General features: G+C 35.0%; 3 protein-coding genes across 3 annotated transcripts; all 3 read right to left on the bottom strand.

Annotated features, from left to right (window-relative positions):
* Positions 1–7,936: 7,936 nt before the first annotated feature.
* On the bottom strand, positions 7,937–13,470 carry LOC110684408 (transmembrane protein 87A-like). The gene is made up of 5 exons (XM_021860861.1): positions 13,142–13,470; positions 11,258–12,173; positions 9,605–9,700; positions 9,345–9,481; positions 7,937–8,432 (listed from the first exon to the last, which is right to left on the bottom strand). The coding sequence occupies exons 1-5, from the start codon at positions 13,336–13,338 to the stop codon at positions 8,273–8,275; spliced, it is 1,506 nt and encodes a 501-aa protein (XP_021716553.1). The 5' UTR covers positions 13,339–13,470; the 3' UTR covers positions 7,937–8,272.
* Positions 13,471–14,579: 1,109 nt separating this feature from the next.
* Positions 14,580–17,928, bottom strand: LOC110684407 (sm-like protein LSM1B). Its single transcript, XM_021860860.1, has 5 exons — positions 17,706–17,928; positions 16,189–16,257; positions 15,982–16,097; positions 15,829–15,891; positions 14,580–15,100 (listed from the first exon to the last, which is right to left on the bottom strand). The coding sequence occupies exons 1-5, from the start codon at positions 17,764–17,766 to the stop codon at positions 15,023–15,025; spliced, it is 387 nt and encodes a 128-aa protein (XP_021716552.1). The 5' UTR covers positions 17,767–17,928; the 3' UTR covers positions 14,580–15,022.
* Positions 17,929–19,778: 1,850 nt separating this feature from the next.
* Positions 19,779–23,222, bottom strand: LOC110684512. Its single transcript, XM_021860968.1, has 5 exons — positions 23,217–23,222; positions 23,039–23,111; positions 20,189–20,739; positions 19,908–20,082; positions 19,779–19,798 (listed from the first exon to the last, which is right to left on the bottom strand). Exons 1-5 carry the CDS (start codon positions 23,220–23,222, stop codon positions 19,779–19,781), a joined length of 825 nt encoding a protein of 274 aa, XP_021716660.1.
* Positions 23,223–24,797: the final 1,575 nt, after the last annotated feature.

The raw sequence follows: 24,797 nt of genomic DNA, 5'->3' as shown, positions 1-24,797 counted from the left end.
CAGTAGAAATAAAATCTAGCTTAATTAAGCCCTTTTCAACATTATCTTTCAAAAAGTGATGCCTTACATGTATATGCTTAACTTTAGAGTGTTGTACTGGATCTTTAGAAATGCAAATGGCACTTGTGTTATCACAATGAATAGGAACGCACTCTAAAATAATGCCATAGTCACGCAACTGTTGTTTTATCCATAGCAATTGAGAGCAGCATGCAGCAGCAGCCACATATTCTGCTTCGGCAGTGGATAGAGCAACAGTGTTTTGTTTCTTGGAACTCCAAGAGACCATGCAAGAGCCTAAGAATTGGACCATACCTGACGTGCTTTTACGATTTACCAAATCTCCTGCATAGTCAGCATCAGCGTATCCTCTTAGGTCAAACGAGTCACTTTTTGGATAGAACAGACACAAGTCTTCCGTCCCTTTTAAGTATCGTAGAATCCTTTTGACGGCTGTTAGATGCGATTCCTTTGGATCCGATTGAAATCTTGCACAAAGACCTACACTAAACGAAATGTCAGGTCTGCTAGCAGTTAGATATAACAAGGAACCAATCATACCTCTGTATTTTGTTTGATCCACACGAGTTCCCTTGGGGTCTTGGTCCAACCTTGTGGTTGTTCCCATGGGAGTGTGGTTTATCTTTGTGCTTTCCATACTGTATTTTTTTTTAATAACTCCTTCACATATTTCTGCTGATGGATCATTATTCCTTCGTTAGTTTGCTTAATTTGGAGCCCAAGGAAGAAGTTGAGTTCCCCCATCATGCTCATCTCAAACTCACTGCTCATTAAATCAGCAAAGTACTTGCACAAGGATTCATTAGTTGCACCAAAAATAATATCATCAACATAAATTTGTACAATTAATAAATGAGTTCCTTTTGATTTTAAGAACAAAGTTTTGTCAACTTTTCCTTTTTTAAAATCATTTTGTAAAAGGAATTTTGAAAGTCTTTCATACCATGCTCTTGGAGCTTGTTTTAATCCATACAGTGCTTTATCGAGCTTAAAAACATGGTTAGGAAAGTTTGGATCCTCAAATCCAGGTGGTTGTTCAACATAGACGTCTTCCTTTAAAAAACCATTTAAAAAAGCACATTTGACGTCCATTTGATAAAGTTTAAAACCCATAAATGCAGCAAATGCAATTAAAATACGAATTGCTTCTAATCTAGCTACAGGAGCAAAAGTCTCCTCAAAATCGATACCTTCCTGCTGATTGTAGCCTTTAACAACCAATCTTGCCTTGTTCCTTACAATTGTGCCATGTTCATCTAGCTTATTCCTGTATACCCATTTGAGACCAATAACCTTTTGATTCTTTGGTTTAGGTTCAAGGTGCCACACTTTGTTTCTTTCGAATTCATTTAATTCCTCTTGCATGGCAACAATCCAATCAGCATCTTCCAAAGCTTCTTTGTGATTTCGAGGTTCCAGTGTTGATAGGAAGGCATTGAATGCACAAAAATTTTTCAGTTGGGATCTCGTCTGAGTTCCCTTGCTTAGGTCACTTATAATTTTATCCAGGGGGTGTGACCTTTGATGTTTCCATGGCTTTGGTTGGAATGATTGAGCTGGTATAAAAGTGTTATTTTGAGTTGCTCTTTCTTCCATTTCTTCATGGTGTTCTGCTTCTGCATTTGCTTCGCCTTCTGTATTTTCTGTTTCTTCTGTATTTTGATCAGAGGCTTCAGTATTGTTTGGAACTTCAGTAGGTTCCTTATCAGCATTTTCAGTAATTCGAACAGGCTGCTTTTTGGGAGTTAATTCTTCATCTTGGTCTGTTGAACGAGTGAGACCAATTTCGAAATCTCCATCTTCATATTCCTGTACACATTCATAATTATTAGTTTCATCAAAAATCACATGTATACTTTCTTCTACACACATAGTCCTCTTATTGTAAACTCTATAAGCTTTACTATTAGATGCATATCCTAAAAAGACTGCTTCATCACTCCTTTCATCAAATTTTCCAAGATTTCTTTTATCATTATTGTGAACAAAACACTTGCATCCAAAAGCTCTTAAATGAGCAATATTAGGTTTTCTCCCTTTTAACAATTCATAAGGTGTCTTGTCCAACATTGGTCTGAGCATGGCTCGGTTGACGATATAGCATGCTGTGTTGACGGCTTCTGCCCAAAAATTCCTTGGAAGCCCACTTGCTATTAGCATTGTTCTTGCCATGTCTTCCAATGTTCGGTTCTTCCTCTCAACCACACCATTTTGTTGTGGTGTTCTTGGCGCTGAGAAATTGTGACTTATTCCCTGTTCTCTGCAAAATTCATCAAACTTGGAATTTTCGAATTCCGTACCATGGTCAGTTCTCATATGAATAAGTTGATTACCTATTGATTTTTGTGTCTTTTTCAAGAAAGTCATAAACATATCAAAAGTTTCATCTTTACTATGTAAGAATATGACCCATGTAAATCTAGAATAATCATCCACAAGAACTAAGACATATCTTTTTCCACTTCTACTTTGAATTCTAACGGGGCCACACAAATCCATATGAATGAGTTCCAATGGTTTTGTGGTGCTTACCATTTTCTTTGATTTAAATGATGATCGAACATGCTTTCCTTTGATGCAGGCTTCACAAATTTTGTCATTTAGGAATTTGATAGAAGGTAATCCGATTACCAAGTCCTTTGACCTTAATTTGTCAAGCAATGAAAGACTAGCATGTCCAAAACGTTTATGCCATAGAAGTGGATCATCCTCAATAACACTTAAACAAGATAGATTGTATTTTGGAACTTTGTTAAGGTCCACGGTATATGTGTTCCCTTTACGAGTTCCTTCCAAAACGATTTTACCAGTGTTATTGTTGATGATTTTGCATTTTTCAGAAGAAAAGCTTACAGAGTTTCCTTTATCACAAAACTGAGAAATACTGAGTTGATTATGCTTCAAACCCTTGACTAAAAATACATTGTCAATTGCATGGGAACTTGACCTTCCTACTTTGCCAACAGCAACAATGTTGCCTTTCTTATTGTCTCCAAAGGTCACTGTTCCCCCTGTATAGGCCGTCAGTGAGAGAAATCTGGATTCATCTCCTGTCATGTGCTTAGAACAACCGCTATCGAGGTACCACTGGTTGTTCCCCCTCACTGCGACCTGCAAAAGAAATTAAGGGTTAGTAGCAGGAACCCTTTCATTCATGGGTTCCTGTGTTGACACATTTAAATCAGATTTCTTCTGCCAAACATAGTTCACATTCTTATTGTACAGATTTGCTTTCTTAGTACATTCTTCACTGCGATGTTCCTTTTTACCACAAAAAGAACAAACGGTCTCACTAGGTAAGTTCACATATTTCTTTTTCTTTCCAGTGGACTTCTTCTTATGAACATAGCCTAGACCTTCTGTTCTTTTTGTCTGAGCTTCCTTTACCCACTTGGGAACACCCGTGCTTGCTGTATTTTTACTTTTTCTTGCAATTTCTAGGTCCTTTTCTAGTTTCTCATTTTTATCATTGGTTTCCTTTATCTCTTTCTTAACATGCTCTAGTTCATTATTAAACATGATTAAAGGAACTTCAGTAGACCTGCAAGAATCAATGTTAGTACACAACATTTTATATCGAGTCAATTCAATATTCAGCATGATATTCTCACTCTTGACTCTTTCAAGGGATTCTTTTAGCATAATATTTTTATCTAACAATTCAAAGAATCTGCCTTGAACATCATTTCTTAAGCTATTCAGATACTTAACATGATCTCTACAAATTCCAGTTGCCTTTTCGGCTTGCCTTAGTTTTGCACATAATTCTTTATATTCATCTAAGGTTTCTAACAATAAAGAGATTAATTTATCCTTTGAGAGAGATTTCAAATAACTAGGTTGAATGACTACCTCATCATCATGCTTTGCCATTAGACAGAGATTGGCTACTTCATCGTCTGTGTGTTCCTGTTCCTCTTCTTCGGAACTTGATTCTCCCCACGTGGAAATCATTGCTTTCCTGAAATTTGTTTTAGAAAAGTTAGGCTTGGAATTTCTGCTTTGATCAGCTTCTTTTCCCTTGCCTTTCTCAGATTCCCATAATGGACACTCTTTGATGAAGTGGTTGGTGCTTCCACATTTGTGACAAGAAGACTTGGCTTTGGGTTCCTGATTTCTTTTACTGTATCCTTTCTTCTTGTCTAAAAACTTGTTGTTACGGTAGAATTTTTTCAGCCTTCTCACCAACATTGCAGCTTCTTCTTCATCGATGTCAGACTTCTCTTCGGATTCTTCATTAGCTCTTAATGCTAGCCCTTGACTTTTGACAGTCTCCTGAGTCCGATTGTTCGACTGGATCTCGTGAGTAATGAGGGAACCCGCAAGTTGTTCCAGATTGAACTTGGTGAAGTCTTTTGATTCCTGCACCGCTGCAACCTTTGCTCTCCATCTGTCATTGTCTGGAAGACTTCTTAAGACTTTTCTGACCTGCTCATCTATAGGAATTATCTTGCCAAGACACGTTAGTTCGTTAGTAATACTTTTAAATCGAGTAAACATGTCTTTAATGGATTCTTTGTTTCCCATTTCAAAGCGCTCATACTGAGACAAAAGAATGTCTATTTTGGAACGTTTAACATCTGACGTTCCTTCATGTGTAACTTCCAGAAGATCCCAAATTTCCTTTGCGGACTTGCACCCTTTGACACGAGTATGTTCATCGGGTCCAAGTCCCCAAATTAAAAATTTTTTGGCAGTAGCATTCATTTCAAGTTTTTCAAAATCAGTTTTTTCATACTCATCCATAGGTTTAGGGATTACCTCATTATTAGCATTTGTTTTCGTAATTTCGTAATCTCCTACTTGTAAAATCCGCCATACCTGATAATTCTCTGCTTGGATAAAGATTTCCATCTTATCCTTCCAATAAGGATAAAATTTGCCATTGAAGTATGGAGGCCTTTGAATGGATGTACTCCCGAATTCCTTTTCCTCTGTGTAAGCCATTTTCCAGGAACTTACTCAACAGGGTTGCCTGCGTGTTCTGAGTTCCCGCTCTGATACCAACTGAAAGTCTAACTGGCTAATACAAGAGGGGGGGTGAATTGTATTTGAGGTGAAATCTAAAAACTTTTTGCGGAATTTAACTAAATGAAATAATGACGAGAGAAGATATAGGCTTTTCTAAATTTCCACTATGTAATCAAACTCTGTACAAGTGAAGATTCAAACCCGTTAACAAGTTCCCCAAATTAGGAACTTGTTCCCAACTCTCACAGAAGACTTCAGCAACGAAGCTTCCTTAACCTCACCTTACAAACTCACAATCCCAACCCCAAAGTACTTGTATACAATCTGTGATTACAAATACCTATTGCACTCAAGAATATATGAAGGAAAATAACTCTCTTTATGTTATTAGATGGCTACTGGAATTTTTATGCTTAAGAGTTATGTTTTTCTGAGATAGTTTGCACGAGTATTTATAGAGAAGGCTTAGTCATTAACCTCCACCATAATCACGTCCACATGTCAACAACCCACTAACAACTTGTGGAGTTATCTTGACAGATTGTGATCATGAAGAGGTTTCCTAGCCTTATCTAATTAAACCACTATCCTAACAACTTGATAACCATTAGCCGTATAAAAGATTTTCTCACAGAAAAACCACTTGCTAACTTTATCAAATATTTTATTTAAAAGATTATCAAAAGTTTGTTTAAAAAGATTTTATTTGAAAAGATAAATTTATTATTTATTAAAACAACTAGATAATTATCTTCGATAATTATCTTTATTAAAACTTTTACAAATTATCTTTTCTTTAAGAAATTATCTTTTAAAACTAACTTTTATTCCAGTAGTCTTTAACATAAGTCATTGAGTTCCTTTCCGACTTTATATTATTGAGTGCTCACAATTAAAACTAGAACGTGAGATTTGCACGAGGCTTTTTAAAGAATGCTACTCCGCATCCAAGTTCCTACTCCGGAACGAACTTTGCTTGAATCCTTTATTCACCAAAGACTCAAAACATTCATTAGTCGAGTTTGTCAATTTGTCCATCAAAACCAAAAGGCTCAACATTTAAGCAGCATGATTTTTGTTGAATTACTGTATTATTAATAGTTACCCGTTTTCTATTATTTTTCTCCATAAAAAAAAGTAAAAAAGCACGAAAGGAAAAAAACAAATAAGGAAGAAGGAAAAAAAAAAAAAACCATACTTGTTCGGTTATCTGGGTGCAAACTGAGAGATTGCCACATGACAATGGATTTTTCTGGAATCATTAGAAGTTGGATAATATGCAACGAATGTGTCAATTTCAGATTATATAAATTCTATTTTAATTTGAGCAAAACTGGGAAAGATATGGAAGAAGCACTAGAGATATATGTCACTTTAACTACCTGTATTCGTGTTGCTTAATGGCTTATGCAACATAAGTCAGCACTCAGGAGCCTTACATCACTCATGAACAGAACCAAAACCATTGCTAAGAATATGCTTAGAACTTTTCTTTATGCTTTACTAACTACAATCGGTAGTATGGATTGGTGTCCAGTATATTATATAAACTCGGGTGTAGAATTGTAGCCATGCTAGATATCCATGGAATTATGAGATTGAAACCAATACACCACCTACGGCCACCTCATTCGACTTTTGTATTTTTTTTTATATACAAAATAAATAAATTATAATCAGGTTGGACATAACCATGAATAATAAATTAGAACTCTAGAAGGTAGGATGAAATTCATGAAAATGGTGGGAGTGAATGGATGATAAACATATCTAACATAAAGTTGTGCAATACTTTCAAATCGAGTCCAATTAACATAATAAAATAAATATATGTGAAACGTCTCAGATTTGAATTTTTTATTCATTTGTGCAATACTTTGCTTGTGTAAGCATAGCTCAAGTATTCAACACTAATACGAAGTATAATTTTGTCCTCTTCAACTATATTATTGCCTAATGTGTGGTTAGAGTCTTAATCTAAATCATTAGTAAGAAAATAAAAAATTAAGCCAGCTAATTAGGCTGACATTATCACTGACGTGGAGCAACCTTTACCTATGGTCCTATACCAGAGAGATCCAGCTCTGCCTATGTACATGATATCTTTATTTTTAAAAATTATTAATAAAGTTTTTTTTGTTACATAATAAAATTATTATTTATAGCCGTAAAAAGGTCAAAAGTGGGACATGAAGATTGCTTATCTTATTTTGGATACCGTCCAAACGGCCAAAATGGGATTTCATGTGAGCTCCACGTCAGATGCCTCTTGGATTATTAATTAGTAATTGATATAATTGATTGGCTTATTATTAATCTAATTAAGCAATTAATTTGATGCTTTACAGGATAATTAATATCTGATGATCTTGCTGATTGTTCAGTGGGAAGAAAATAGCGTGAACTAAGGGAAAAATAACAAAAAGAATGAGTAAATATTAAGAAACTGTATAATAATAATCTGAAATTCCGAAAGGGATATTTTCTCTCAATTTTATGTGATTTGTTGTCTTGTTGAAGATCTCAATTAATCAAGTAGTTCTCCAAATTAAATGATCAGTTTAGAAATTACTAGAAAGTTTATATTACCTCCTTTTTTTTAAATTGCAACTTTAAAATATTTTATATCTCTCAAATAATACCCCAAAGTTTGCAACTAAAAAAAAATTAAAAAATATGAGGTAGTATATAATTTATGTCTGGCTAAGGTTAAGAATTATGATGGCATTTTACATATTTAAATTCATACTAGGTCTGAAGGCTAATGTTAATAACTAATTATGCCATTTTTCGGTATTTTTTTTGGTCATTGCAGCACATCTAGTTCGAGCTAGAACTAATACGATATAAATTCAGTTCAAATTATTTGATATTCATATATTATTCAACAGTTTACCGGCAATTTTAGCATTAACCTCACAAAGTACAGACTGGTATGAACAAATGAAACATAATCAGGTAAAAGTTATTTTGATAAAGATAGAAGGAAAGACATGAATGGTCACAAAATTTATATGCATCAAAAAGAACAAATCACTATAACTATAGCTAGTAAGTACAGACTAAACAAATGCTAGGTTGATCCTTCATGAATTTCAGTAAAACTAACAACTACTATAATAATAGAATAACCCAACATGAGGATGTTTTGCTTGTTCCCATACTCCGCTGCAGCTTCGCTCGTGTAAATAATTTCTTTTGAGGGGCAGGATTTGGTATCTTCAAATAGCAAGATGCGGAAACTGAATTTTTGTAGTGAAAATTTTATGGAGTACACAAATCAGGCAGTCTTCTCTTCTTCTGAGTCGTCGTTAGACAGCTTACTGCTGTCTTGCAAAGGATGGGGGTCAGTTCGCATATCGCTTGAAGGGATTGGGGCTGGCTTAATGAGAGTCAGAGTGTCATCTTTATCAAAATCTTCATCTCCTGAATAAGCGTACCTGTGGAAGAAAAAACTATTCTATGAGTCCTACTTAGGAGCATAGTCTTAATGAAGAGACCCACAAACAAGCAAAGATCAGAGGATGAACACAGTTGTTTACACAAGTAGGTGAACAATGTCCCAGAGAAACGCACAACCACCACAGCTAGTTGCTAACAAGAATAAAAAGGCTGTACGGAATATAATATCAAAAACGGAAGCAAGCTACTTCATCATGTTCTCTACGAGATGAGTAGAGCCCATGCCATCCTAATTACCTATAGCCAAGATGGCCCAAAAGTAACTCATTTTTATTGACACACAAAAGTATCTCATTAAACAAGCTAATTGATGATGGTTTTTTTCGCATGTTTTACAGGCAGGAAGTACTGTAGCCCAATTAATGTGGCAAGGTGGGGTAAACCTGACAGTACAGACTTTTTTTTTGGTGGCAAGGTATTATTGCTTTAGCGGAGATTAATTTGCAATAATAAATTTCCAAGAATGATCTTTCCCTCAAAAAGAAAAAAAAAAAAGAAAAAGAAAAAATAAAGGGAGATAATCAACTAAGTAATTGAATGCTTTGACAGAATGTTAACAATTCCCTTCCAGGCCTTGCCACACAGATCAAGAGATATATTATACGAAGTACAAGATAACATTTCATAATTTGCTGTCATATCTCATTATGAATTTACCCCCAACCTAGACAATCTTCACATTCATGAAGAAATTACACCACTAAAATTTAGGCACACAGCCAATCAAAAAGCCTCAAATGGTAGAAGACTCCAAGTAGTATTTAGATTTCAATTGTGGGGCATCAAAAGTTCCAGAAATTAATTAACGTGCTTCAACATCAAAGGGTAGTAAGTGAAGTCATGAAGAAATTACAGAGCTAGATGAAATGCAATGACAATCAGGTTTTTACCTTGTTGAGTTTTGGGAAGGCGCCCAGAGGATGCAGATCACAGTTAGTACAGAGAAGGAAAGAACCTGCCAGAATGCTGTAATAATCCATGCATTCTGCCAATGCTCATTATGTGTATCATTTGCCTTGAAATATAACTGCATACAGAAGAGTAAGGGATTGTAAAGGAACAATTAAACACAATGGAAGAAAATTAATGAGATTTGGGCATAATAATCATATCCAATTTAGCATACATAAAAGTAACAATAGCTCTATACCTCATAGCATATCCAACCAACTGACAAAATAACAGCTACTACCAAAGCATTAGTGAACTTCCGATAGATATCCAATTTAGCCATCATCCGACGAGCCTGAATGAAACAGCAAAATATTAGCTATCATCCGGAGTATCTACCATAAACGATTGCCGGGAAAACAAGTTCAAGCCCAGAATTATAAAACAAACTTCGTATGGTTCAAACAGGGTCACAGTCTATATTCATCAAGTCATCATTTGGCTATGCAATCTCTCCTAAGCAAGAAGAAAAAAAATGGCTCAGGATATTTTGATTTTACATTGATCAGTGCTCTAAAGTGGTTTGTGTTAAAATGTCATCGTAAAAGAAGTTGCATCTTTATATTGTAGATCTGATACCAATCACCAGAAGTGTTCATCATTGGCAGCTCTTGTTGGGCTCCTTAGAATAAAGCAAGAGCAACAAAGCACAAGATAGATTAGTGTGTTTGTTCAATGTTATTCTGTTTCTCTGTCTGATCTCAGAGCCTTTTGAAAAAAGGATGAATATTTAACAATGCACACCCTGCATTTCAACCCATCTGATCTCACCCGCAAAATCCATGCTAACAGCACTTAAACACCCACAAAATGGAGAAAGTGCCCAAGTAGAATTTGATATATCAGAGGAAGATGAGACTGGCCTATGTTTCTTGACCAAAAATCTTTCGTTTAGAAAGTTCCTACTAATTGAGGAAGCAGTTTCAGGGGAAGCACTTCTTTTGAATAAAGTATGCTGAATCATGCCTAAATAGGTTTGTGATCTGTGAAACTTGATGACATTGGGATTTTGCACTTGCAACTTCCACATTTTTATAATATTATTAGGATCATAAACAAAAATCAAGATCTCATTGTTACTAGCAACTAACTCATGCATCTACTATGTTTCAAGTATAACCAATGTTTTATACAAAAATAAAGGCGTGGAATATATTTTGTGTAGGTCAGACAAAGGTATAAAATGGTAACTATTGTCCTTGGAGAGTTGAAATATCATACTAAGTCAAAAGGGCATGGTTATTTTCAGAGTACTCATGTCCAAGACACTGCATTACTCAATCTGGAAAAATGCAGGCAATATGCCAAATATGTCTTGATCTTGAACAACCATGCCTAGATCATTTTACTCAATTCAGTCGACTAAGCAATGAGCAAATTGTAAGGAGCAAGTACCTGAAGCTTATTCAAAGTAGCAGATAGGGAGTTGAATATCCACAAAATGAAGGTATAAAATGGTAACTATTGTCCTTGGAGAGTTGAATATCCACAAATGAAGCTTATTCAAAGGTATAAAATGGTAACTATTGTCCTTAGGGAGTTGAATATCCACAAATGAAGCTTATTCAAAGGTATAAAATGGTAACTATTGTCCTTAGGGAGTTGAATATCCACAAATGAAGCTTATTCAAAGGTATAAAATGGTAACTATTGTCCTTGGAGAGTTGAAATATCATACTAAGTCAAAAGGGCATGGTTATTTTCAGAGTACTCATGTCCAAGACACTGCATTACTCAATCTGGAAAAATGCAGGCAATATGCCAAATATGTCTTGATCTTGAACAACCATGCCTAGATCATTTTACTCAATTCAGTCGACTAAGCAATGAGCAAATTGTAAGGAGCAAGTACCTGAAGCTTATTCAAAGTAGCAGATAGGGAGTTGAATATCCACAAAATGAAGAAAGCATCCAACAAAGCTACTGGCAGAACCAAAAACAGTCTAGCTTTTCCTGAAAGATCGCTGATGGTACCAACATTTTCCACCAATTCCAGGACCTCAGATGCAAGAAAGAAAGTTGCTCCAAGCATAGTAACTTTGGATGAGATACCACCAAGAGTAGGTCTAACAACTCCATAGCCCATCGAAACCATCAGGATGAGTAATCGTGAAACGGTACGCTTGACTGTGCCGAAGGTAACAGCCCACACAGTCATCCCAACAGGCCTTATTCCACTTTTGTTGAATTCAGCATAGTCATAGTACCAGAAAGCCATCTCAAACATGCCCAATGTTATGACTAATGTTATACAATTCTGTAAGGGAATAATTTCTTTCCAAGATCTTGCATATTGACTGAACCAAAAGATCCCAAGAATTACAAATGCAAGAGACATATACCCATAGAATTTCATGAGTGGAGCCATTCGACCTGGTAGATAACCACTAGGGTTTTTCCAAATTGTTTTCCCCTCTACAATCGCATCCTGAAGACTCGGATCACAATGGATAAAATATAAGTTGTACATCCCAGTTTTAGTAACCTGAATTGATCTAGATGTGAATGTTGCTTCAAGTTCATCAACCTCAAATGAGACACCAGAAACTTGTGGCCAGCCAGGATTTTTTGTGGATTGCCGATGAATTAGATCTCCCTGTTTACAAACACCAAGTTTTGCAAGGTCCTGGGTGCAGCAAACAGCTCTCTGGCCTCCGTATGCAGAACCACCGATTGTTTCTCTGTCTTCCACCTCAAAAAGTATGGCATGGACCCTTGAGCTAAAATTAGATGATGATTTGGGCCTTTGAAGTGTAATCTTCTCAAATCTGGATTCAGAAACCACAAACAAAAAGTGAATATCTATCAACCTTTAAGAAAGCAACTAATGACCAACACATAAAACTCTAAAACTTAGCCGTCTACATTCAAACAAAGATACAATTGATACAATAACATATAACAAAACAGGGATATATCATGAACTGACACCAGTTATCATTGAACTAACTGTTCATCCAAGATTTTGAAGCACTCAAATTCTTAAAAATGCATAAACTACTGTTTCCTTGTAATCAATTAATTGAGTCCAAGTCATGAAAAGTAACCAATTATTTTATTTCATCCTAAGAAGAGCATAACACAAGCTATGATACCTTTTGGTGGTTGGATCTAATTTATACATGATCGTAATTCCTACAAAAGCAGTGAGCTTATTTCTGGTTCACCCACAAGATTACCAATACATCGATACAGTACATAAGCCTTCCCCTACATTGCTTCCTGCAGGCCTCACTCCTCAGTATACCAAACCGACAACTCGATTATTTCAGCCTTTTTGTCTATCTCAGGGTTATAATTAGTCAATTTCACCACCGAGGAATCATAACTTGCATAAATTTAACTAATCTCCTCCAATTCCGCTTCCTCGAAAACGGTGGGTACCAGTAATTCCACCGATCACAAACTTCTCTCCCAATAGCACTTCATATACAGCATAAGTTGCCAATTTAAGTAAACGAGCTTCAAATTTCAGCAATTCCGAAACCTAGTTTGCAGATTTATAATTCAAACTAGCACATTTCCAGCAATTCCGAAACCTAGTTTGCAGATTTAGGATTCAAACTAGCAAATATCATACAATCAGATCCCACACTTTTCACACTAGTAATACAGAATCAAATTGAGCAACAATTAACAACTTAAACCGACAAATTCCACAAAATCAGCAGCTAAATTAAGCATAAATCACTAAAAAAAATTCGAAGAAGACGTAGAAATGAAACGAATTACTCACCGAATAAAGGAATCACCAGGATATCTACTGGAAGGAGCGTATATTCCTTCACTTCCGCCATAAACAACGAACGAGTTACCTTTGGAAACGAATTTCTGAGTTCTGTATTGGTGCACCGACGCTTCAATGTCGGCAAGGAAGCATAAGATGAGAAAAATCGCCATTGATGAAGCTGCGAAGAACTTCATAGTCTCCATTGTTGAGGAGAGAAGAGGAGAGAGAAAATGGAGAAGAAGATAGTAGAAGATGGTGTGGATCTACTGGAGAAGAAAAATGGAGGACAGTACAGTAGTAGCAGTAGTAGTAAGACCTGTGTTTCTCAGATTTTTAATTAATTGATTAATTAATTAATTGATTAATTAATTAGTCAATATTTAAGAAAGAAAAAAAAAGGAAAATAAATAATTTCTGGTTTTAAGGAAGAAAATATTATTCAAAAAAAAAAAAAAAAGGAAGAAAATAAAGGATGGAGTAATAATTGAGGTCAGTGAAGAATTCAGAAGTTTTGTTTTAGGGTACTAAATAACTAAACACCATGTAATTACACAGTACTCCACTCCACTCCGTATATTTTATATGTATCTAACAAATAGGAGGATCGGACACTAGAGATGTGAACTAGTTAAGCTAAGTCATATTGTGTTTGTAGTTGTTTAATTTGAACAAGCTTGAGCTTTTAATAGAATTCGATAATTTGTTCAAGCTTGATCTATTGAGTAACTTACAATATTTGTGGTCGTCTCATGAATGACTTGTTTATAAGCGTTCCTTGTTTATAATCAAATTTTATGTTTTGTAGTACAACATAAAAATCAAATCATTTTGATGTACGCATATTAAGAATTCTTACATACACTCGAGTGTGCCTAGAGTTAAGTGCATTTAAAGATATCACATGAATAAAAACTTCTCTTGAAAGAACCTTTTCTTGTATTCATTAAGGTATACGATGTAGGGATTTAAAGAAAGAGTTTCAAATCTTCATACTACAAAAAAATAATCACAAAAGTCAGTTACGTAGTTTATTTTATTTTAGCCGAATTCAAGTTATTAACCAAACGTGTTGGGTACCTATCCGGCTATCCCTAGTTGTTTACTCTGTAACTACCAATAACATAAAAATAAAGATATCGAAATCACAATTAACAATGATTAATGATACAAATCTAGTTTGACTTATCAATTTCAGTGGAAAAAATAAAGCCAAGAGGAAAGTCAAATATATGAAAGGGTGAATTTACACTAATTCATTCGTATTATCCTCGTACTGTCGGTGCTGTCAGATCCTTCAACGTATTGGGCCTGGATCAACCACTTGATGGGCTTTATAATTAGTGTGAGTTAGCTGGATTGTACTCTCTAATCCAGGCCCAGGCCCAAGTCCACACTTAATTAGACAATTGCCTCTAAAATAAAATTAAAATGACTTAAATTTTCATTTTCTGCTGCTCATCAAATGGCTGAATCTACTAAAAATACTGAGATCTTCAAAAGTGTATAATTCTTCACAAGTCGGATCGATTCAACATTATATGAAGTAGTAGATGAGAGCCTACTCCAGTATACTAAAAGGTTAAACAAAGGTTCAGGCACTCATCTGTGCTCATTAAATCGAAGAAATGAACCAACACGGAAATAAAACAGGAGGTTAAACACTCCCAGGAGGTAATTTAGGACCATATAAAGCAGCCATCAACTAATAATTGTTAATTCTACACAACCTTGTACAGATTAGCATCTAAGCAACACTGCTTGCTGATACCGTGGCACATCATCCATTGCAAAATCTTGGTCTTTTGAATATTCAGACCGACTAGCAGACAATGTGGCATGGTGTTGACAAGGAAAAACAACTCTCTGAATACCAGCAATACACACGTTTCAGTCCATATCGAGAAACTCCATCCTCTTTCTTATTAGGCCTTTAAGATCAGAGGCATCCCTTTCTGCTTTTTGTGCCTGCAAATGAAAAAGTTGAACAATTGAATAGGTTCTCCACAAGACCAAAAAAAAAAAAAATGGTTTACTCAATGGGAAAGTATAAAACAGCTGGTGTCATTGCATTAGTAGAAATAGAATGACCCACTCAACATCTCAAATATGCACATATTATGGCATGAAGACGAGATAACATTTTCGATTGTTTTAGCAGAAACTTCACAAGTCTACTTAATCAAAATTATCCAATGACAACAGAACCACGTACATAAGGCTCATATATTATGGACAACTTTGTAAGCATAATCTTCTGCAAACATGTAATTCATTCTTCTTAGAAATAAAGTTTCTCCCAAGCTAATATTAGTTCTATCATTGTTTCAACGCAGGATTTAACTTCACGGCCTATGAAAAAGTTGCTCACTCATAAAAAAAATCCAATGTAACAAAGCTACTACGTTATAGTTCAGGAAGTTGGAAAATGAAGATAAAAAAAAAAAAATTAAATGAAGGGGAAAGCAGGATTGATTATTCAGAAACATCAGGAGACACAAAGTCTAATAGTCTTAAAGATTATTAAAAAGATAGCAGATACAGATGCAGTATAAGTATAGAAAACACCACGCTGCACAAGTGCACAGCATGGACTGGCAGTACAGTGTTTGCTAAAAAATGCTTGATATATGTACAAAACAAGTGATTTTAGTGAAAGAAGAACAAGCAGTAAGCATTTCCTCTTAAGCACCCACCTTTCTGATCTCAGCAACTGATACACGTGACATATGAGGGGGGAGATCTTCTTTTTCCGCATCCTACAAATTCATTGTTGATTATATCAAGCAGAAAATCAGGCACATTAAGGACACAAGAGAAGGCATAAGAATGACCATTATACAACATACCAGCTCACCAATCAAGACCACATTCTCCCCACGGATTACATACAAACCTAATGGGATGTCGCAATAAAGGTCACCGACAATGACTCTTTCACATGCACCTTCAAGAACAGCATTCGCTGCGATCAAGTCATAACAATGTACTCAGCTAGATATCAGGGAATTTAACTGAACTCATCAATAAAATACAAAACCATGCCAGAAATGTACCGAATTGATCAAATGAACAAAGTGTCCCTAAGAGTTTCCTTCCATCTCGTAGTAAAACAAGAATCTTTCCTGTATGATATAGAAGAAAGTACATATTACTACAAAAACAACTAAAGTTACGACGGTCTGCAACCCAAACAGGTTGACAGTAAGAAGGCAACTACCAACAGGTATTTTATGTTCACATTCCACCGAAATGATATTTTTTGTATACATAAAAGGTTACACTTGAAAAATGACCAACAATCCAACATGATATAGCAGCATCCAAATGATACACGAAGTCTCTTGGCCAAAATCTCTTTAGCACATACATTTACTATGATAGAATACCATATGATAGCCTGTTGTAGCATAAACAGCCACCACCACATAGGGATGCAACCATCTAGAACCCATTCCTCTATCACCTAGTGCATGAAAAGAAAACAGATATGCACAACAGAAAGATTGAGCAAACTTGGCTTGTTTAGATACTGTACAGCCTCATATGATGCACCTTCCAAGACATGACTTGAAGCTTCTGGGAAAGACTCCGGTTTTAGAACTAAAATACTTCGGAAGAAAAGAGAAGATAACCCATAAAGAGGGAAAAAAGGCTTTGGCTCTCAAAATGTCCAACATTTACCAAAAAAAATCAAAATAGAAGACCCATGTCCTTCTGCAACTAAACACACACACATTTGTAAATGAACAAACTTCCATGAATTGGAACAGCATGAAAATCAGGTCTCCTTTGGAAGTCAACTCTCACTAAAACCTTCACCATTGATTTGTATTCAACCAAACCCTAAAATAAATTTGCATTCCTAAGTAAATCAAGTGAAAACCCTAGCTATTTCGACAAGGTCCATCAATGAAAGTATTGAATTAAAGGTTTGAATAAGGCCAAATCCTCGGCAACTAAGTATTTGTAGCAAGAACTCAGAACTGAAAAATAGTTCCATCAGCTTTACAATCCACGGGTCACGGCTAACGGGCAACGTGTGGAAAACAGATGGCAAAGAATGAATTCAATTTCTTTGGTAACTCTATTGATTGTACTCTTGAGTCATAAACCAAATTGTCCCCCTTTCAAATTATTCACTCCCACCTTCACTCTATCTAATTTCCCATCAAACCAACTCAAGAATCATAAACCTAATAATCAAATTCCAACCTCAAAAAAGCAGCACCCACCAACAAGAAGCTATAACATACATTAACAAAGCACATAAAGATATGATGCCCAATAATTAAACTCAAATCAAGCATAATCAAGCCCACATCAAATAATTAAAATAAAAAATAAAAATAATTTAAGCCCAATAATTCAACTCAAACTAAACATCCCATCATCAACAAACAAGAGTACAAAATCAGAATCCCAATGAAACAGAAAGTAAAGTAAAGGGATTTAAAGTGAAACATACATGAATTAGAAAACAAAAAGATTGAAATTTTAGATAGAATTACAAATGAAATGAGATCTTTTGCAACAGAAGTTTAAAAGATGAGGAGAGAGAAAGAGAACAAACTGTCAAGATAACTGGCGAGAGAAGTTGAAAGATACAGATCTTCAGGACCGGCCCACGACATTTGAGTCTAGAAGTAGTTTGAACCCAGAAATCAAATTCAACCCAGAAATTCAATTTTCTTCTTTGAAGACAATACAATTAGAACTGAAAGCTCAAATATTTCTTCGTTTCTACACTTTTTTTTTTTTTTTTTGTTTTTTTTTTTTTTTTTGAAGGAAAGGGGGAGTGGTGGTTGAGGACTTGAGGGTTTGGGAAAATTTATTCAAAGGTTTTTTTTTTTTTTTTTTTATTTTTTTTTTTTTTTTTTTAGCTTATTAGAATTTATTTGAAATAAGTCAAAATTTCTTTAAATTAATTCTCTCTTTGAGAAAAAATGTTATGCACTTGAATGTACAATCGTAAATCCTCAAACAACACACATCTTTTAAGTGTTTTACTAGTTTTTAAGCCCGGGCGATATTCAGGTTATAATCTTTTGCTAAATATTAATATTTTGTATTTAAAAGATTATGCTAAATATTAATATTTTGTATTTACAAGATTACAGAAAAATCACGTAATCGATCCAAGAATCTCCTGAAATCGGGAGGGAAGTTCTAACCACTTGAGCTATTATTCACCTTTAATCACGTAGCTTAGTGATAAGATATTTAGTTGTAAAAGTATAGGTTGTGTGTTCAAATCTTGTTTTTTTTTTTTTTTTTTTTTTTTAAAATTATAAATGCATGATATGTAATGAAAAACAAATGGAAGGAAGAGCCACGTGGCATAATGAGTATTTCAGTGGATAATGTGGCGTAGTGAGGGGGGGGGGGTCGTGACACATGGATGTTCTTAGGAACCCCTTTTAATAGATTAGTGTAGATTATTTGTACTTTGAGCTATAAACATGTAATTAGTGGTAGTATTAAGTACTTGAATGGCATAAACAATTGTTTTCTCATGTCTGTATGCCATTACTATATATTTTCTGATATCTCATATCTCTAACATCATTTATTTTTAGAAAACCAGACAATAGTCACTTATTCTTGACAATTTCTCCTAAATGAAATACGAAGTAGAAATATTTATATTGCATTATCTTAGAATCACTTCTTCTAATTGAGATCGCATAGAGCATTTTGGTATAATTTGTTTTTATAATTTTGTTTAGTTTATATTTAATTCCTACTTGCACATATATTTAATTCCTACTACTTGCACATATATTAACGAAGAGGAGGTAGTAATACATTTGGAATGAATTATGCACAACTAAGGGCCTGTTCTCATATGATTATTTTCAGTTCAGTTCTTATCTTAATTTCCCTCTCACATAAAATATTCAGTTCAGTTCAGCTCAATGCAGCCAATGAGAACAGACCCTAAAAATGGCATTTCAACCTCTCTCCTTATTGGCTACATATATGCATACAGTAACATTATCTAACATGCTAAAATAAGCAATGTTAAATTTGTAACTCCACATGACAAAAAAGAAAATAACTGTCTTACAGATCTATTAAACTACTTCATCTATTCTTAGTTAGTATGAATCATACATTGTTTTATGTGTCAAACTCTCGTCCTATGCAAATTTTAACAAGCAGAATAACACAAAAAAGAAGAGAGGAAAAGAGGCTTCCATTTGGAAAATGGAAGAAGAATATCAAAGGGAAAGAAAAAAGGGGAGGAAAAAATTTTAAGCGTCTGGCTTCTGACAGCTTAAAATACAGAATGTTACATAACATGAGTTGATCTGAACATTAACAGATACAACCATGAAAAAAAGGGGCAAATTTTCCCGTTTCACAAAAGATATCAGGATTCTTTGAAGCGCCAACGGTTTCTTCTGTTATTTCCTCCATCAGTTTTATGAACTCATTCCTCTGACAAATCCAAGTTATTGAACAAGAAGACGATGCATACATATACTTAAATCTGCCAAGAAATATAGAGCAGTAAGTTAGATAAACCAGTTAAAGCGATAATTCAAGGAAATTCTTATTAATTTAAACCGTTTCTGCTAGGATGAACATGTAACAGGTTTTCATACCTTGTATAATATATCTGTATAGGGGTGATAAAATATCAAATCTCTAGAACAATATCTGCAGCAAGCAAGAACTTTAAATGATCAGTGGCACGCTCATAAGACACTAGTGAGCTTAACATACAAATTATTTTCATAACTGAGCATAACGGTGCAAATAAACTCACAATCTGAATCTGTCTTGTCCCATTTACATCCCTCGCTTGGCCTTGGTTTGTCATCTTCCTCTTCGTTAATTTTCTTTTCTGTAGTATTGTGTTTATCTTCAATATATCTCTTCATCGATGATGTCCGAGAAGCATTTTTAGGGTACATCTTCTTATGAATAATGGTTCGCAGTAGCTGGTGCATAGGCAAATAAAAAAGCATAAGCCTATCACTACACACAGAAATCCAGTAGAAGATATCAAGGGTTTACTAAAATTTTTAGAACTGATAAACAATGTACCTTCTCCATTCTGGTCTCTTGTAGAGTGTCCCTCAAACTAGGAGCTGGCGAGAACCCATTTGCACAAACGAACATCTTCTTAAGAAGAAAAGAAATAGATTTCTTCCCAATCGCATTCTGAGTCTTCTCTGCCCGGACCTCTTTGCATTTACCAATTATTACACTAATTGTGCGTTCAATATCATCTTCCTTGTAATCAGGATCAGTGCAAACAGCATTTGAAATCCTCCTGCTGACTTCCAAACTTGAAGGGCAGTTAAGGAATCTGTCCAGAGGAAGATCAGAGCTTTCCTCTTGTTTAGCTGATTTTCGTTTTAAGAGCTTTGTCAATTCCTTTTGCAATTGAACAAACTCTTCTGGAGAAAATTCTGACAAGTCCGGGGATGGAGCAGAGGTGGGATTCTGTTCTAGTTCTTGATCATGGGTGGCAGTCTGAATCTCAGAACTAGCAGCTTCTTCTTTGAGATCCTTGATACCAAATGTCCCAATTGTTAGCAGTCCATGAGGCCAGTCATTGAACTCTTCTCTCTGGGAAGATTGTTTTGGAAGATCTGTCAAATTGACAAGAGGAATTAGGATCCAGTTAACATTAGAGTATTAGACAATGAGAAACTTAGAAAATGCAGCAAATTTTTAAGATTATGAGGAACATAAAAAACCATTAAGTTTATTAATATAAAGCTAGCCACGGATTCATAGGTCCTAGCAAACCTAGTTTTGAAGGAGCTGCATACAAAATTCTATTTCTCTATCAGAGAAATAAGTTTCATGGCTCATATCCCTACACCAGATTCATAATTTTAAGTGTTAATCAATTTATGAATTTTTAGACAGGCGTTGGAGATGACATAGAAATTTCCGTGCGAGGTCATGTTTTTGCTATGGTCATAATATCCTTGAATTTAAGAAACTATATGTTATCCCTGAAATCCAGAAAAGAAATTGGTCAAGACATAGCCAATGAATTTTCTTAACACTTGAAGTATAACACACTGTGTTGTCTAGAATTAGCTAGGGTCTTGCTTCTCTTGAACTCTAAGAAAAGCACTTGAACAAAAAGTCTCATAGTTGACCTCAGTAGTACAGATATATGAGTTCCATAACGTGAAATTCATCATTTGCCCATGGTGGCTTTCTCTACAACAAAAAAATATTGTTTGTGGCTAACAGTTCTAGATAGTAAACACGCGAACCTAAACTGGTTTCATCTTAGAAAAAGGAAATAATGAGGCAAAGAGCCAATGAGGCATAAGCAATTGTGTAGAATCTAGATGTAGGATCTTAACACCCGACTCATTAGCTCAGCTAGTAGTAGGCTAGACAATTATTCGTACTTGTGGTCCTAATGGGTTGATTTCCCCAGTAAATTGCTATTGTACCTTGCACCATCTAAACAATGTTTAGTACCAGAAAAATCTAAGCATAAAATACACATTTCCAGACAACCATGTAGGGTGAAGCTCCCTACACAACCAACCAAGTCTTCCACCTTGTCTGTAACCAGAAGAAGAAAGATGCCAGTTTTCTAGTCAGGGCATTGCCTAGAAACTGAGAGTAAGGGCATATCCACTCATCACTATGCTTGGCAATTCTACGACTAAGTTAGACAATCTACGTTGGTCATTCTAAAAAAAGTTAGAACGCAGAGCCATAAAAATCACAAAAAAAATATATACGTAGTACATAGCACACAACTCAAGTGACTTAGATAAAATAATCCAAGTACTTCTTTAAAAATACAAACCTTTTTTTTTTAAAATAAAAATATATTGATAAGCCTCTAAAGTCAAAACTCTATACCGCTAGTACCGGCATAATTTATAATATCAGTATTATCTGAGTCGTTAAAGATGTGGCAGGGTTAGAAAGGTGATTAAAAAAAAGCTAATTATAAATCCCAGGCCCAAACTACCTTAAATTTTTTGGTTGTGCTTCTAGCTAGACATGTGGTTATGGGATAGTATGGGATGAAGCTTTAAGAGAAGATTATCCTAATTTTGAATTTAAAGCTGTTGAAAAAAAAAAATAATCCTCAGCATCCAACAATTAACTATTGATCTGTCACCAATATAGGGATAAAAGAGTTGGAAGCCTTCAAGAAAGCCTTAGAAGCACGGATCTGAATAGCTAACCTGCTGAAACATCTTTTGTAATTCAAGACCATATTTCTTATTGCTTAAGCATAATTAGGAAGTACGATAGAGACAAACACAGGAAACCAAGGATACCTAGGATATCAGAACAGAGATAGTACTAAAAAAATCAAAATATAGCAAGCATAGCATAGCATCAGGAAACATGGAAGGAGGCGCATACATCTGTAGCAGTATGTATTCTTGCTTATAGACCTCGAAGAACAATACATGTAAAGCAATGCAAAGCGGATATAAGTTACGTAGAAGTAAAGACTTCATCTATGCATGTGCATGCCAAATGGTTTTCAGCTCTTTAACTTTCCTTTATTCCCTTTTTTCTTTTCCAGTGTTTTGAGAAATTATAAAGATCAGAACTCCTCATACTATACTATAAGCCTACATGGTTGAGGTCAAGCCTCTCCTTTACATAAATATTACACAAAAAAAGGTATCCCCAAACATTGACCTTAGAAGGGCAACGTAAATCTCTAAACCGTAATAATTTATGAAGAGCCAACGAGGATCTGAATTAAACGGAATAAAAATTGAAGGAAGAAAGTTGGAACCATGAAATCCTACTATAAACATGAACGCATTTCTCATGCAGGTTGCATGAAATATGTGATTTGTGCAAGTATATATCGGTGGAGGTAATGTAGTTGTACCACCAAAAAGTCGTCTGTAAAGAAAGATAACAAGAAAAAAGAAAGCTTACTACTTGGTGGGACTGTATTCGGGGTTTGGTTCCCTGGTCGTCCATTAAGCTTGTTCTGCATCCAGTTGAAGAACTGCAATATTCACAAACCAGATGGTCTTTGTTTAGCAAACAATGATATAACTACAATGAAAAAGTTTACTAAAGCTACATCATGCACATATATCTCTCTCCTCACCTTCATTGTCACCAATGTATTTATTCTCTAGAACAAGAACTTTGTAAGAATGTCGACTTGGGGAGATAGAAAAACCTTCGTAGAGTGAGTTGTTTTTAATAAGCCAATAAGCTTTGAGCAGTAACAAGACAACGCAAATGAGCAATTATAAGGTCAGTGCTACAGCTTAGGAGCTCTCTATTGGTGCAAGTTCCTAAACAGAGGGCCTCTTTTTCTCAATTAGCTTTTCCTAACAAACGTTCTCTCTCTTCCTCCCCTTTTCACATGGATCTCAACCTTTTACTACTATGTTCTCTTAACCTTGTTTTCAGCTATTATACTCCCATACCTCTCCAACTAGCAAGGATATCTATGCTAAGAAACATTCTCTTATAATATTGTTTAATAGTAAAGGGTAATATTTTAATATTGGTCTGTGTGAGTGTGAGGATTTGTCGCAGGCATGCTTCCCTAGCAATTCTTACTAAGCCTTCGTGTCTAAACATTGGTCCTTAGATCACTATAATAGCCTATCCCCAAAAAACCTTGCTTTCAGCAAAAATGTACAAGCGCAATCCCCACAAGATTTACCATTTAAAGGTAGAAATCATGCATGACATCAGTAATGAAGCTTATTAACAGGGGTGAATTCTCAGTCGGTAAATGGAATTTGATTCAGTATTTGATTCGAGGACTACAAAAACTGCAAGATTTTACAACTAATACTGCTATAATTATCTTCCACATTGAAAAATATAATGACCAAAAAGATATAATGACCAAGTATATTTCAAGGAAGCCTTGTTTACTGCAAGTCTGCAGCGCTTTTAGTACTAACAAATAACAATGTTCCTCTTGTCTCATAGGATCGATCAAACTATCATGCAACTATGCAAGATATTTTTCACATAAATGACTAATGCATACAAGTCCAATCTCTAAGTAATGGAAACCGGCATAAACAATGTGAGATCATTTGCCAAAAGTTCAAAATGTGAATATCCTGGAATGTGATACATAACTAAAAACTAGTCAATCAATAAAAATATACTGAAATGAGACTATGAAATTATTTGCCAAAAGTTCACAATGCCATACATCCTAAATAAAGATACAGAGTTCAAAGTACATAACTACAAACTAGCCAATCAACAAAACATTAGTCTCGATTATAAAATGGCCACCAGTGAATGCATGCTAGAAAGAATAACAATATATCAAATTCTACATTTTAAGTTTCCTAATGACTTTCCTTTTTTAGATATATTGTTATTCTTTCTTTCCATTTGTATTTTCCCTAAAAAAAATCACCATGTGACTCCAATAGTCTCGTCGTTGACCCTTTTTCCTTGGTATGCGTAGAAAAAAAATCGTACAAAATACTTAAATAAAGGGGGAGTATTTAACTAAGAATTGAATAATAGACATTATTCATATGGTGGAGACTTTAAGATTCAATACTGAAGAATAATTATGATACTCTAGTTCTAATTAGCTATATACAAGATATTTTAGACTTTAAACACGGTTCATGTCCAAAGCCCTAGTCAACAGTAACTTCCTACACTAGTAGCAATGACTCATTTTCTAGCTCAATAATAT

This window comes from Chenopodium quinoa, unplaced genomic scaffold, assembly GCF_001683475.1.
Source record: "Chenopodium quinoa cultivar QQ74 unplaced genomic scaffold, ASM168347v1, whole genome shotgun sequence".
Taxonomy (NCBI): domain Eukaryota; kingdom Viridiplantae; phylum Streptophyta; class Magnoliopsida; order Caryophyllales; family Amaranthaceae; genus Chenopodium; species Chenopodium quinoa.
The sequence above is the reverse complement of the archived record's forward strand: the minus strand, read 5'-3'. Positions and strand labels throughout refer to the sequence as shown.

Excerpts from the sequence above, each read along its gene's own strand:
- LOC110684408 (XM_021860861.1), bottom strand. The coding sequence starts at position 13,338 with ATGGAGACTATGAAGTTCTTCGCAGCTTCATCAATGGCGATTTTTCTC. Across the intron at positions 12,174-13,141 it reads CCTGGTGATTCCTTTATTCG|ATTTGAGAAGATTACACTTC; the intron begins GTGAGTAATTCG and ends TTCTGAATCCAG. Across the intron at positions 8,433-9,344 it reads CCTTCCCAAAACTCAACAAG|GTACGCTTATTCAGGAGATG; the intron begins GTAAAAACCTGA and ends TTTCTTCCACAG.
- LOC110684407 (XM_021860860.1), bottom strand. The coding sequence starts at position 17,766 with ATGTCGTGGGCCGGTCCTGAAGATCTGTATCTTTCAACTTCTCTCGCC. Across the intron at positions 16,258-17,705 it reads TCTCGCCAGTTATCTTGACA|GAAAGATTCTTGTTTTACTA; the intron begins GTTTGTTCTCTT and ends TATATCATACAG. Across the intron at positions 15,892-15,981 it reads TGGTCTTGATTGGTGAGCTG|GATGCGGAAAAAGAAGATCT; the intron begins GTATGTTGTATA and ends ATGAATTTGTAG.
- LOC110684512 (XM_021860968.1), bottom strand. Across the intron at positions 20,083-20,188 it reads AAGAGACCAGAATGGAGAAG|CTACTGCGAACCATTATTCA; the intron begins GTACATTGTTTA and ends CCTATGCACCAG. Across the intron at positions 19,799-19,907 it reads GGACAAGACAGATTCAGATT|ATATTGTTCTAGAGATTTGA; the intron begins GTGAGTTTATTT and ends TGCTTGCTGCAG.